The sequence below is a fragment of the Phalacrocorax carbo genome, chromosome 24, assembly GCF_963921805.1.
Source record: "Phalacrocorax carbo chromosome 24, bPhaCar2.1, whole genome shotgun sequence".
Lineage (NCBI taxonomy): Eukaryota > Metazoa > Chordata > Aves > Suliformes > Phalacrocoracidae > Phalacrocorax > Phalacrocorax carbo.
This window is the reverse complement of record NC_087536.1, coordinates 3,033,320-3,047,905: the sequence shown is the minus strand read 5'-3', so window position 1 is coordinate 3,047,905 and position 14,586 is coordinate 3,033,320. Positions and strand designations below refer to the sequence as shown.

At 57.4% G+C, this 14,586-nt stretch overlaps 1 protein-coding gene across 1 annotated transcript; it reads right to left on the bottom strand.

Annotated features, from left to right (window-relative positions):
- Positions 1-2,149: 2,149 nt before the first annotated feature.
- On the bottom strand, positions 2,150-14,569 carry MXD1 (MAX dimerization protein 1). Its single transcript, XM_064472811.1, has 6 exons — positions 14,371-14,569; positions 14,180-14,276; positions 9,686-9,715; positions 7,040-7,154; positions 6,022-6,181; positions 2,150-5,935 (listed from the first exon to the last, which is right to left on the bottom strand). The coding sequence occupies exons 1-6, from the start codon at positions 14,441-14,443 to the stop codon at positions 5,748-5,750; spliced, it is 663 nt and encodes a 220-aa protein (XP_064328881.1). The 5' UTR covers positions 14,444-14,569; the 3' UTR covers positions 2,150-5,747.
- Positions 14,570-14,586: the final 17 nt, after the last annotated feature.

Below are 14,586 nucleotides of genomic sequence, written 5' to 3'. Positions count from 1 at the left end.
TGGTGCAGGGCTACAGGGACCCCGGTACTGCAGCCCCCACGTTGGGGACAACTGGGAGGCCCCAGCCTGGGGACCCCAACCCACACACCCCATCCTGGCACCAGAAGGGGGCCACAGAAACAGCTGGGTGCTTGGCGGGACTGGGGGTGGGGGTGGGGCTCTGGGCCCACTGTCTCCCTCCCGCTAGGACACTCCTCACCCACCCCCTTCATCAAGCGGACCCAACATCCTCCCCCAGTCCCGCATCAGGGAGCTGCGCATCAAGTTCCAGTACGGCCACCAGCCCCCCCCCCCCCACTGCAGTGGAGCCAGCGCTGGGGCTCACCCTGAGCCCCCCGGGAGAGGGCTGGGGGGCGCACAGCCCCAGGGCAGCCCACCATGGACCTGCAAACACGAACAGCATCGTTCCAGCACACACCGCTGCTTCTCTGGCACCAGAAGCACCCACAAAAATAAAACTCCTGCTGACTGGGTGCCCTGAGCCTCCCTGCACCCAGCACAGGGCAGGGGGGAAGGTGGGGGCTACGCCCTGGAAACCCCCCCCCAGGCAGGGAGTCTCAGCCCGAGGGCAGCCCCTGCCCAGGCAGCGCAGCCCAGGGTCGAAGTGGGGGCTCCGACCAACACCCCAAGCACAGGCAGGGCTGGGGGGGCACTTGGGGGGACCAGGGGAGCAACACCCAGCCAGAGCCCTGGGGGTCCTGCCCCAGGCAGGGGAAACCCCCCCCACCCTCCCAAGGCTCGAGGGCACCCCCTGTTCACAACAGGGTGGGGATACAGTCCCCCCCGTCCCCCACACCCACCCCACCTGTGGGTTGAGGGCACCCAGCCATGCTCTACCCGCACCCCACCCCGAGCGGCTCCCAAGGAAGCAGCCAGCACCCACAGATGCCGGGGCCTCCACGGGCAACAGCGTGCTCCCAGTCCCTCCCAGGAGACACCCTGGAGCCCCCAGTTGCTCCCAGTAGGCCCCCAGGAGGTGGCAGCTATCTCCCACGAGGCACCCAGTAAGGAGCCACGCGGCACCTGAAGGTAACCTGGAGGACCCGGAAGGTCCAAGTCGCACCCAGGAGCCCTCAGCGGCGCGTGGCTGTGGCACCACTATGCACCCTGGAGGCAGGCGCTGCCCCCCAGTAGGGTCCCCAGGAGCGATCAGTCGCTCCCAGGAGGCAGCAGCTCGCTCCCAGTAAGGATGGAGGAGCCCCCAGCTGCACCTTTGAAGCACCTAGGAGCTCCCAAGAGCTGCCCAGGCAGAACCCTGAAGGCGCCTAGGAGCCCCCAGTCACTCCCAGTAGAAATCACTGCGCTCCCAGGAGGCACCCAGAAGCTCCCAGTTGCCCCCAGGAGGCAGTAGCTAGTTCTCAGGAGGCACCCACAAAGGGAGCCCCCCAGGAGGCACCCAGAAGCTCCCGGTAGGCAGCAGCTCGCTCCCAGGATGCACCCTGGAGCCCCCAGTTGTTCCTGGTAGGCAGCAGCTCGCTCCCAGTAAGGACGCAGTAGCCCCCAGTAACTCCCAGGAGGCACCCTCAAGGCATTCAAGAGCTCCCAGGAGGCAACCTCGAGGGGGTTGCTCACTGTCCCCTCATCCATCCCCACGGGTGGCCCATTGCCAAACTGGGAAAGCCGTGTCCCAGCAGTGGGAACCCCCCCACCCTGACGCCCCAGGGCACGGCAATGGGGGGGCTCCTCCCTAGGACAGGATGAGGGCTGCGGGGTGGAGGATGGCGGACACGGGATGGAGACTGCGGGATGATGGGTGTGGGGTGCAGGACAGGGAATGCGGGATGCCGGCGACAGGAGGGGGCCTGCCGCCTGCCCAGGGGCACCAGCACCCCAAACCAGAGCTCAGCCTACCCCAGGACCCTCAGCTGTGGGGAAAACCCCCCTATGGGGAGGCCAGGGGACCCCAGACCCTTCCCGGGGTCGAAGCTCTACCCGGCTGGGTGCTGAAGACGGGGCTCAGGCAGCGGGATGGGTAAGGGGGGATGGAGACAGGCACCGCCTCAAATAAAAGCGATGCCAATGAGGCGCCTGCACCGCTGGGCTCTGCCGTCCCGAGGGGTCCGGAACCCCCCCCGCTGCCATCTCCCACCCGGGTGACGTCCCAGGCGCCTCCTGCTCGCTTCCCGAGGCGGCAGCCGGCACACGCTTCTCTTTCATAATGAAATAATTTATTTTCTAACAGTTGAACAATACAGAAGTATCCACATACACAGCAAAGATCATCTAAAACACGTAGTTTCTAAAAATGCATGTGCTACCTGTAATAAAAAGCACCATTAGATGGTCTTGACACAGGATTCAGAATGACAACGTGGTATTTACAGCAGGAACCGAACAGCTGGAAACAGAATTTATATTCTCCCATCTGCCGCTCCCCGGCTCTCAACTGCCCAAAATAAAGCTGATGCCGGAGTGGTTTCGCTTCTTGGGAAGCAAAAAGAAGAAATAAGAGAGGTAAAAAAACCCCAAAAACTAATGGAAAAGCGCAAATTAAATGTGTCAAAAAAGAAAAGCCAACCCAACGCCCAGACGGTTCTGGCTCGGATGTTTCGGATGGCTCGCGCGCCGCTACGCCGGGTAAATTAAAAGGATGAAACAAACCTCGTGGGTTTCGGCTGGTGCCATGGCAGAACGAGGACGTGACGCTTCCCGGGGAGCAAGCGGGGAGCTCGGCTACACCAGCTTTCCTCCCGCAAAACGGGGCGCAGCGTCCAGACCTGAAACCTGCTACAAAGGCAGGCGATGCCCGAACCTATTGCTACGCGGGCGGGGGACGAGTCAGGGAGCAAAGCGCCGGGGCGGCGACCGGCTCCGGAGGGGTTCGGATAGAGCCCCGTTCTCCGCCTGGACGTGGGTCCCACCTCTCACCACCCGGGATGGCGGTTCGGGATCCGCCTTCTGCGAGGAGAAAGAAATAAAGAAAAAACCCAACCCAAAAAAAGCGTGTTTTCAACTCACGCCTGTCTGTGCAACGATCCGTTGTAAACGCGGGGTGCGCGAGCGGCTCCTCCCGCCCCCTTTTTTTTTTTTTTTTTAAAATCACAATCTACAAAAATGTCCTTCCTGCAGCTTATTTCTTGGGAATGCTGGTGGATCAGTGAATTCCAGGAAAAGGCTGGCACAGCCGCCGGGCGCCTCGGCCGACGAGGGGGTGGGGGGACCCGGAGAAACCGAAAGCCGCCGGAGAACGGTCCCGGCCACTCGCCAGGAATCAACCGCCGGATTTCCAGCCTCGTTCCAGGTTAGTGCATCGTTTTGGAGGGTTCCCGTTTCTCTTCGCCCTCAGGCTGGAGAGGAGCACATCCCAACAGTGCAAAGGTCTGATAATTATTAGTTTGGGACAGAAAGAAAAAAGGAGGGGGGAGGGGGAAGAAGCAACCCCCACGCTGCGTTTCACCAACAGAAGGAACTCAAAAAGGCACAACACTGAAAAAAAAAAAATACTAATTTACGTCGAGTCAAAACCTTACGACTCGGTCTAGCTAAACGACAACCAAAAACCAAATGTTTCCCACCTCCCGCTGAACTCCGATGGCGCTTTCCCGACGCCGGGCGCCGCCCTTCCCCGCTCAAGGGTAGCAAGAGCCGTGGCTCCGTTGGGATTCCCAAGGCGGTTTCTGGAAGGGGGTGAGGGAGGGCTCTCGGCAAACGCCTACTGGCCTCGGAGTGCTGATATTCCACTTTCTTTTCCCCCGTGCTTTTCATCTTTTTGCACTTCTTTCTTTTTTTCCCCTCTCTTTTTGAAAGCATAGAGGTTTTGAGTGTGCCGAAGGGGGGCTGCTGGGACTTGGCCGTACCGATGCTGAGGGCACCCAAGCTGCAGGTCAGTGCAAATCTGCCAGACGTCGGAAAAATTCCATCTGCTTTAAAAAAAAAAAATTAAAAACGCCTCGTGGCTTTGATTTTCTCACTTTCAAAACCTAGCATGCGCAAAAAGAGCTGAGACTCCAGAGATTTCAGCAATCCGCTAGCCCTGTCTCCCATCCTCTTGCTTCTCCAAGATTTCAAATGAGCCAAAAATAGCTTCAGGATGTTAAAAAACAAACAAAAAAAACCCAAATTGAGTTTTGTATTGTCCGTTCACTCGCACTTTGCGGAGCGTCTCGGTGACTTTCGGCGTTTTGGAAACTGCATTTCTCGAAGGGGATTTGTACGGACTGCGAGTGCCGGGGGATGCCCGGTTTTGTCTCCCACCGCTAAGAAAAGCCCTTGGAGAGCGAAGCGGCTCCTCGCCGGGCGCCGGGCGCCGATGGGGATCCAGCGAGAGGTTTGCCGAGGCGGCGGAAAAGACCTTCAACCAGCTCAAGGGGAAAAGAAACGTCTCCGTTAGCAGACCTCTACATATCAAAGTTTCCCGAACATCTATAAAAGCAGAAAGTCGTAAGAATGTTGTCTCCAGTACATAGAAAAATGAATAAATACTATTTATAGCTCGCGTGTTTTCTGTACATTTCCGTGTGCTCTCAGGTCGGGACGCCCCCGCCGCCGGGGCGGTGGGAAGGGCTCTGGCCCTTTCTTGGCATCTTCGGGTTTGTCTCCCTAAGGCGGCAACCAAAATCCTTCGCGAGCCCCTTTGAGTGCTCAGAAAGATCCCCTCCGGCCGGCTAAGTGCTTCGGATGCGCCGGTTAAGGTCCGTGGGGTCCCCTTGGGCGCCGACGGCCGGAGGCTGCCCTGCTGCCCCTCTCTGTCGGGTTATTGCTAAACTGTCGCGCGATGGATTTGAATGGGGCCGGGCATCGCTTCTGTAAAACAAATGAGGCATCATCTTTGTTTTTTTTGTGCTAAAGGGATGGAGATAATCTTTGTTCATCTCTCCGAGGTAGAAAAAATTTGTCCCAGAGACAAGAAGCATGAAAAAAAATTCCAGGAGCCCTCGCCTAGAACAGCGATGTGCAGTCGCGACGCAGGAGGTGGGACATCACACGGGACGGGGACAGGGACCGTTTGGTTTTAGGTAGGACAGAAAACTTCCCAGACCGAAGGCGTCCGACCCAAGGCTCTGCGAGAGGGGGGACGATGGCTGCCGAGCCCCGCAGCCCCCCCGAGCCGTGTTCCCCATGCGAGTAAGGCTCCAGCTCTGGGAAGGCAGCAGGGCTGGGCTGGGGTGTATATGGCTATGCTGCCACCCTGAATATTTAGAGTCAGCGGAGACGAGCCCTCCGACTACTGCGCCAGCGGCCGGCGGTACGATCCCTCTGCCTGTCCAAGACACGACGTAGCCGAAATACTCTGCGTGCCGATCGCCGACTTGCCTCCGCTCTCTCCCGGATCTAAACTACGCAAGAGGCCGGCTCTGCCTTCAAATCCATACCCAAAAGCTCTACATTTGGGCCCTGCTGCTGATTATCAGGTATGCGATGTCGCTGGGCAGATGTGGAGTAGATCCGGAATACCGGGCAGCGACAGCAAGCCAAAAACACCCAGGGACAGGCTTTCGAGGTTGCTGTTCCTGCTGCGATATTCTCGGGCGCTTCAAAATGTGGCTGGAATGTACGGTCTCGCAGAGAGGAGTTTTGGCCGGGAAGAGAAGCCAGCACGTGCGAGCAGAGGTGCGCTCCGGGGAGCAGCTTGCCACCCGCAGCCCTGGCGGTGTTTTGGGACTTGGGCAAAGCTCAACTTCATTTCAGTCAGGGGTACGTTAAGATCTTTTTTTATGTGCAAGAGAATGGCGGGACGGTCCAGTGTGCTACCTAACGAGATCCAAAGGGGAAAGAGCAACGGGTGAAACGGCTACGGGAGTTGCTTCTTATAGACTGAGAGAAGGCTTGCGATTGCTCTGCGACTTCAACCTCTTCACGCTGGAGCTGGAATAGCCCTCATCGCTACAGACGCTCTGCAGGCTCCCTCTTTCGTCCGAGTCGCTCGGGCTGCTGCTGCTCCAGTCGAGGTCCGCAGGAAGGTCATCCGTGCTCTCCACGTCCACGTCTATCTCTTCTGCAAGGGGAAGAGTTACCGTTACAACACAGCCGGCCAGAGCTCTCGCCAGCCGGCCCTGCTCCACCCCGAGCGTAGGGTCTCACCTCTATCCGAGTCCGAGCGCTCCGAAGACACAGTGGATCCAATACTGTCCATCCTTATCCTCTCTATCCCCAGCTTCTCCAGCTGCCTTTTCAGGTGCCGCTGCTCCCGCTGCAGCTGTTCTATTTGGTGTACGGCTTTCCTGTCGTAGTCTTCAAGCTTCTGCAGAGGACAAAGAAGGAGGCACCGTGAGCTCCCCAGCCTCCGGCCGCGCCTGAAACATTGCTTTCACTACCTGAGCCACCTAAACACGACCACCGCCAACCACCGAGGGGCTCCCCGGCTTCAACACGGCAGCCCACGCTCAGGATGTTGAGCGCACACAGATGCAACTTTCCTCCTCCTGCAAGCCGACAGATGTCGAAGCGGGGTGCAGCCTCTGGCCCAGGGATGGAGAGGTCTGGACCTGCCCCGAGGCCGCCAGAGAAGGCACACTTCCCCCTCCAAGCAGTTTATGTGGGCAGCTACACTGGAGCCAGGCCCATCCTATTTATATAGTTTCAGTCTTTGATAACTAGGAAGTTATCGAGCGCAGCCTGATGCCAGTGCTCCCCTGGTTATCTCTCAGCTCACAGAGCTGTAAATACACCCAGCAAGGAGAGCCCTGTCAAGTCAAAGTCTAAAGGACAGAGAGCAAAGTACGAAATACTCTAAAAGGAAAGGAAAAAAGCAGCTGTCCTCCAATCCTGCAGCCAGCCTCACCCCTAAGGCCTTCGCTGCGGTGTAGGTGGCACGTAAAGCTACGTGGCTGCCCTCTCTGAGCCCGCTGATAAGGAGAATCGCACAGACTCACTGTGCCGACTGCGAGAAGGACAATACTGACCTGCAACAGCATCAACCTCCCGCAGTATTTCCAAAGCAACATCCTGACCTGGCTGATACCTTCGTCCCGCTCGAGGGTCCGGATGCCCTGAAACCCCTGTGCCCTGTACAGCGGCGCCGCTCGCAAAGCCGAGCTCGGAACCACCCCGACAAGGACGGAGCCCAGTTTATTGCAGTACCGAACGAGCCCACGCTCACCTTGATGTGCAATTTAGCTTTCGTTAGTAAACTCAGGGTGGTGTGTCTGCCGGCTTCGGGTCCGAGCGGTACCAGCCCTTTCAGCTTCTCCAAACACAACCGCAGATGGGCACGCCTGTAAGAAGATGACACAACACGCTGAGCGTTCAGGTACCCGCTTCCCAAATGGCATTTCATCCCTGCGACCACGATTAATCAGGGCGGTTGGAAGCTAAGCCGAACCAGACACCTTCCCAAGCTGCAGCAGCTTCCGTGCGCTGGGCAAAAACTGCAGGCAGCCAAAAGGACCTCTCCGAAAAACCTGACTCTGGCTTCAGCCAACCCCACCTGCCAAAAACCTCAACTTCTTGGGCGAGGGTATCTGCTTTCGGGCTTCCTCCTCCCAGAAAGCTTCACTACAGGGATGTTGTTCGGTCACTGCTTTGCTCCGCTGACAGCTGAACCCGCCCAGGCTGATGCCATGTAGCTGTAAACCCTTGGGAGCACTTCCTTCCCCTGTTTTTAGGTAGGAATAGGTCAATTTTGGATCCATCACCTTGGCACAGGCAGCTCCGGTCAAAACAAAACCAGGTCCCTGAGAAGATGCCGGCCCCGAGCAGTATCACGCTCCTCAGCCACCCCGGCTCAGGAATCCCTCCCTCCCCGTACGACACCCGGATTTTGTCTGCATTAGTATGTAGGCTAATGCTTTACTGCTTGCACACCACTGCCAAGGGAAACCCTGGCTCCTCGGGGAAGTCCTTTTACCCACGGATAACCGAGATGCTCCCGATATGGGCCGGCTTCGCTCGTGTTCAGCACCGTAACCTCAAGATTTAGGTCACATTCTTGGGCATCGGTTGCAACACCCGCCTTTGAAATACCCGATCAACACAGGCGGCTGCAAATTGGGATTTTGCAAGTACCTGCCTATCTTGTTTTGGGCACACCAGGAGTAAACAGGCATTTGCCTACACAGGGCACCTCCTGAATTACAATGCAAACAAAACACGTGGTCTTTACTGTTCAGGTAAATCCCAAACACTGACAGGCTCCAAGATGAGGCTTTGCAAAGATTGTTTTCCTGAGCAGGGGCAGGAAGAGCCGCCCGGAGCTGTGCAGACCTGTCCGACCGTGCCGTGCTGCCTCACAGGTGATTTACCCGCGAGATCTACGGACAAGGAGCTAGCCCAGTCGCACTCTGCAAGGGCTGCGGCCACAAAATAGGATCTTCGGCTACCTCTGCTAAAAAAAAAAAGGTCCCCTTGTCACGCTGGCCGTTCGCACCAGAAAAACACCGAATGGAAGAAGCCAGCCCGCCCTGCCTAGCAGAAGTTACGCAGAGGGGAGCGCAGCAGCAACCCGCCCCGCTCGGCCAGCGCCAAACAAGTTTCTGGATTACACAACGCCAACGCCGGAGTCAAAACTGGGGTTTCCGCTTCAAAGTTAGAGGTGCAGCGTATATAAAAGAGCATTTCTGCCACGCTTCACCCAGCTGAAACTGCTGCCACGCTTAAAAACCCCCAGAAATCCCACTGGTAATAATAAAAGAAAAAAAAGAAAAACCCTCAAAGGATTCATTTCCCGGGCAAAGGACGTTCCAAGCCCAGGGGCTCGTTTCATTGTGCCTGTCCTTACGCTCCCTGAGATATCCATCTTCCCATCGCCCTCCCTGCCCGTATCGAGCCGAGCGGCTCCTCGTGCTGGGTGGGAGGAAGCCAGCAAACTTGGGTCGAGGCCTAGATTCACCGGCTCGACCACCACAGGATGGGATTAAGGTATCTCTAAGGAGGAGCAAAGGGAGAAGGGGCACGTAAGCCCTGTCCAGAGAGAAGCTCATTTCTCCGGCCTCTTCGAAGGGGCGGAAAAGGCAGAGCATTTACTGCACCCGCTTGTGCAATGTTACCAACAGGATTTCGACATGCCTCTGGTCTGAACAAGGCGAGGGGGATGCAAGGTGAGCTGAAGTAATCAAATGCTGGTTTTCTCTGTCTTTTTGAACAGGGAATAAGCATCCCTGGCCTTTCCTAACCCATGTCAATTGGGATGTGGGCAGTTCTGCCTCGTAAGATACAAACCGACTGGGTTCATGCCAGTCCTGCGCTGGCAGCAGGACACGGCAGGATCTGAGCCACGTCCAAGCCATGCTGAGGAAAAAAGCTGCCTATCAAGGACACACAGCCATCTTTCAGCTGGACGACAAAGCCTGCACCGGTCTGTCAAAAATAATCACAGTTATTTTCGTGCACAGCTCTGACCGTGTACCTGCAGCCCGACTGCGGGCGAGCAGAGGATGACAGCCATCCCACCGGCACAGGATTGCCCCCAGGAATTGGAAGAGGGCTGGAAACCCTTCCCCCTAGCAAGCTCAGAGGTGGGATGAAAGGTTTCTCCAGCAAAACGGGAGCTGGCAGAAGAGAGAAATATCATTCCCACCTCCTTATTGCACAGCTGCCCTGGCAGCCAAGGCAGGGAATGCTTCAAGTCCAAGCACTCACCTTGGGTGACATCAGGAACCTCCCTGGTGGCCGCTTTATCCAGCCGTCCCATCCCTTCTCTCCCGCTCCCCATCTCAATGCCGCCTCGGCTTCCTGACCCCGGCTCCCAGCCCCTGGGAAAAGCAGCGATTCACCCAAACCCAGCTCCTAACAAGCCTCCCACACTCACCTGTTCTTCTCCATCTCGTTGTGTGTTGACCTGAAAAAGAAAGAACAAGTTATTAACTCCTCCGTCTGACCAGGTACGCCGCAATTAGGATTAACATGTGGGCCTTAGTAAACGCTCCCCAGAAAATTTCAAACCTTGGGGGCTTTCAGAGCCACTCGGTACTGTGGGGACAGCAAAGACGGCCCAAGGGACACAGACGGCCTGGTGTAACGGAGAAATTGCCAGATAAATGGTGATAAAAGGGCCACAAAAACTGTAAGATTGGATTTTAATGTGGACAGGGTCAATTTTAGAGCTGGGATCAAGCAGCCGTATCGGTGCCATGATGCAAGAGAGGGTACACCATCCAAAAGCGAACGCTCTCTGGGCTCGTCGTGGAGAAGGGGAAGCACCAGCCCTGAGGCTCACCGCACGCTCAGGGCAGAAGGGCTGATCTCTGAGCAGGGAAGTTGCTCCATCTCAACGCAAACCTGCAACCGAGCCTCTATCGGGCCTCTATCGAAACCCTTCTAAGCGGGTTTTCAGACAGCGCAGGCGCCCTGGAGCGCTTTATTTTTTTAAAAGCCTTTTTGCACAAGAAGGGCAGAGAAAGCAAGAGGAGCATCTGCAGTTCTTGGCACCTAAAGCGACGAGTCGGGGGCTGACGGCTCTGGGCTGGGTCGGGTGCTCGGTGCCACCCTTGGGGAAAGCACGGTGCGTTTCGAAGGCTGCGCAGCGTCTGAGCGGTCGCGTCTCGCGCCGGGAGCCCCAAACCAGCTCAGAACACGACGGCCATGCAAGACGGCGACCGGGAGCCCCCAAAGTCTTGATGGCGCCTGACGTTCATGCCTGTCTCCACTGCTCAGCCAGTCGTCTCCCTGCAAAACCGGGGCGAGCTGCCAGGGAGGCGACGTGCAAAGAAAAGATTCCCCAGGTCCAGCAATGGGTTAGCACCTCCTTACGAGAGATGCCAAACGTGATGTTGAAACCCAGGTGGGCATTACGTCCATTTACAAAGTCCCCTGCAGCTCCTAATTTCGATGAAGCTAAGAAAAGGCAGAAAACGCAAGCTGCTACTTATTTTCTCTCCATCAAAACCCAGGACGGCTACACAAGGCCAGGTTGCCCGTGACACCAGGACCAACACTTAGGGAAGAGCCGATTTCCTGCCTCTCCTTAAAAGCTTGAGAGGTGACCTACTCTAGGAAAAAATGTCGTTATGTGCCTGAAAACCTAAAGACATGAAAAACCCACAGGCTGTTTGGATAAGGACGCCTATTTGGAAGCCCCCATTGGCTCTGGGAGCGCTGGTTTCCTCCAGGCACTGGAGCCGAAGGATGTAACACGGGATAACACCGATGCACCGGTCGAAGGCGCTCACCAGGGCCTCCTTCACTTTGCGATGGATCGCCACCGCTCGGGAAGTCACCACAGCCCTCCCGGCTTTCTAACAAGATCCATCTTAGCCCATCTCCTTTTGTTTGCTTTCCGGTGGCGCTGGTTGAAGGAATCCACCCCTAAAGACCAGCGTCCTGCTCACAGGCAATTGCAGAGAGTCCAAAACCATTCGATTCCAGTTGAGACACGTCTCACTCAAATGGACGGGCACTATCCCGACATGCAAGGGAACGAGAAGTTCTCCCGAGCAGAGCACCTGCAAACAGCCAGGAAGCACTTGGCTCTTCGGCTCCCATCAGATCTCTCCATTAAACTTTTTGCTGTGTTTTACACCGAGCCCTTTGCCGCAGCGCTTGCAAACCTCACACAAGGTGATGAACTGCAGCGAGCCTTGGCTGTAAATAAGCCAAGCGCTTTTTGAGCATCGCTACTGACAGACGAAGGCTCCCATCACCACTACACTTTTACTAATAACAGATTCATTCCCTGTTCTGCAGCTTTGCCTCAGAATCCTTCCTAGGATGGGGGTTTTTTTTGTTTGCATCCACAACTACTAATATTTAGACAAAGGTTCCTTAGTTGATGGATTTTAATTTTGGATAACAAAAAAGGGGACAGGGGACCAGAGGGGACTGCAGCTTCACCCCGGGGCAGGCAGACCCCCTCGCTGTGTGCCCCCAGACACCTTTCTGGGCGCCTTCATGCCCACAGAGTCATTGATTGCGCCTCCCACTAACCAAAACCTCACCCATCAGCCCCAACACTTGAGCTGATCGCCAGCATTGACTTCAAAATGTGGTCTTTTCTCCTGCAGACCATAACAAAAGAAGGTAATGGGATGCGCTGCAGCTACCCAGCCTCTTTTTAATACAACACAGACCTTTGCTGGGCTGTTCTGATTCACCTTAAGTGAAGAAAAAGCTCCAAATCTTCCGAAAACGAAATTTGGAGCGTGTGCAGGCGCAACAAACACGCATGAATTCACTTGGAGCCTGCTTGAGATGAGACTGAGAGACCTCACCTGCCTTCTGCTCCCTCAGCGGGAGACCGACGGCCCCGAAACGCCTGTGCGGGAGGGAGACGGGAACGCCCTGGCTCGGGGAGACAGCAGGGTTCAGGGTACGAACAAAACTCATGGGGCGTTCCGGGCAGTATTTGTTGTTACAGCAGCTATCAAAGGTCAGCTGTCGCTGCATCACGCAGACAAGTTTGCTCCCAACCACGAAAACGTGACATATCTGGTGACATCGCCACGTTGCTCCTCCCTGGGCAAACAGCCTAAAATAGGCTGGCGAGAAAGGAAGCAATCGTCTGCCGGTGACGTGTCGGGATGAACCTGCTCAGGCTTCGCTCCGCCCGACAAAGTTTCCCTCGTAGCTGTTTCGAGGGGCTGGATGTGCGTGTCCTGGCACAGAGGCGGCATTCCGGAGCCAGCCCTCCCGAAAGTCAGCGATAATTTCACCTCGACGACGCCCCAAGTGATTTTAACTTTATTAAAGCGACCGAATAAACCACAACGGGCGCTGGGAAGAAAGAAGTCCACACAGTGGCTCCGGTTTGCATCGTGACACAAGCGCCAGCTACAAGGCAGCAGTGTCTGTTGTATAAAACAGGAGAGTGAGCAAATAAAACAAGACATGGGAGCGTGAAGCAATTAATCCACAGGCCTGGGAGGCATAATTAAATACTCCCTGAAAAAAAAAAAAACAACAAAATACCCAGGCTGGTGGGACTCGCTCCTGCAAAACAATGCGGCTGCCTGGATCCGACTTCAACTCGGACAAAAGGCATTTTAGTATTCCTGAGAATGGGCCGCCTATTTAACATCGGTGAGGAATAACCTGGATCGAGGCTCTGGGTGGATTTCGGGGAGGATAGTCAAGGAGCTTCCTTTTTTCAAAGGAAAGCAGTACTAGGTGATTTAATTTTGGCGTCGAACAAAACCCTGCACTTGGCCATAAGCACGTTAGAAAAATCTCGCTTGCTTTACGAAGAATCCTCACGGACTGAGGACGGTTTCACTTCCTGAGCTTCGACGCAAGCGAGCCTGAAATCAAAAGCCCAACTTCCACATTCCCTTCAGCAAACCCATCCGCCACGTCAGACGATTGCATGTTTTGGACCCAAGTTTGCCCAAGATGGGAGGTTTTTTTGCCCCTCACGTCTCACCGAGATGCTCCGGAGAGACGTCGTCCCAGCACAGCGGGCACGTGTCGATCCGAATTTGGGGGAGCAGAGGGGTGCTGACAGGCCTCTCTCATCGAGGTGTTGAGGGGAAAGGGATGGCAGCATGGTGCCGGAGCACCGTGGGGCTGGGATGGCAGGATTGTGGCAGAGCCCAAGCACCTTGTGACAGGAGGGTCCCCTGATGGGGTCAACACATGATGGCAGGATCCTACCAGATCCTAGCACCCCACGACAGCAGTGTCCCCCCAGCCCTGCCAGCCCCCCGTGAGAGCATAATCACACCAGATCCCAGCACCCCACGGACAGGAGGGTCACCCCAGCTGTGCCAACCTGCTGTGAGGGCAGGATCCCACTGGCATCCCACAACAGCAGGGTCCTGCTAGCACCCTGTGAGGGCAGGATCCCACCAGATCCCAACACCCCACAACAGCAGGGTCCCCTCCCAGCCCTGCCAGCCCCCCATGAGGGCAGGATCCCACTGGATCCTGGCACCCCCTGTGACAGCAGGGTCCCCCCCAGCTCTACCAGCCCCCTGTGAGGCCAGAATCCCACTGGATCCCAGCACCCCATGACAGCAGGGTCCCCCCCAGCCCTACCAGCCCCCCATGACAGCAGGATCCCACCGGATCTCGGCACCCCCCGTGGCAGCAGGGTCCCCCCCAGCCCTACCAGCCCCCCATGACAGCAGGATCCCACCGGATCCCGGCACCCCCCGTGGCAGCAGGGTCCCCCCCAGCCCTGCCACACGCCCCGTGGCAGCAGGACCTTACGGGCCCGGACGACAGGAGCCTTCCCCCAGCCCTGTCAGGCAGAACCCCGACAGACCCAGCCCCGCCAGGTCTCAGGGGTGTCCGTCCGTCCGTCCGTCCGTTCCCAGCTCTCGGGGCAGCCCGGCCCCCCCCACCCCCGCCGCCCGGTACCGGCCGTTACCTGCTGCTTCCACCGCTCCGCCGGGCCTTGGCGCGGCGCCGCAGGCCCTCCCCGTCCTTACCGCTGGGCAGCAGCGAGGCGTAACCGTGCTCGGCCTCTGCGGAGAGACAAGGGCGGGCGGCCGGTCACCGCCGGGCCCGGCTAGGGGGGGAACCGGGCCCGGTGTGCCGGGGTGGGGGGGAACAGGGTACCTCGCTCCCGCCGCTCCAGGTACTCTGCCGCCTCCAGCAGCATCTGGATGCTGAGGCTGCCGCAGGCCGCCATCGCTCCGCGCTAGAAGGGCCGGTCCGGTCCGGGCCGGTCCGGGAGCGGCGGCGGCGGCGGGGGGGTTGCGGGGGGGCGGCGGCACCGTCTGTCCGCCTCACCCGGCCCTTCCGCCAGGCCCCGCGTCGCCCCGCCTTCCGCCG

Bases quoted from the DNA above. Each gene is read 5' to 3' on its own strand.
- MXD1 (XM_064472811.1), bottom strand. From the start codon at position 14,443: ATGGCGGCCTGCGGCAGCCTCAGCATCCAGATGCTGCTGGAGGCGGCA. The intron at 9,716-14,179 runs GTAACGGCCGGT...TTTCTTTTTCAG, and splicing joins CGGAGCGGTGGAAGCAGCAG to GTCAACACACAACGAGATGG. The intron at 6,182-7,039 runs GTGAGCGTGGGC...TGTCCTCTGCAG, and splicing joins AAGCTAAATTGCACATCAAG to AAGCTTGAAGACTACGACAG.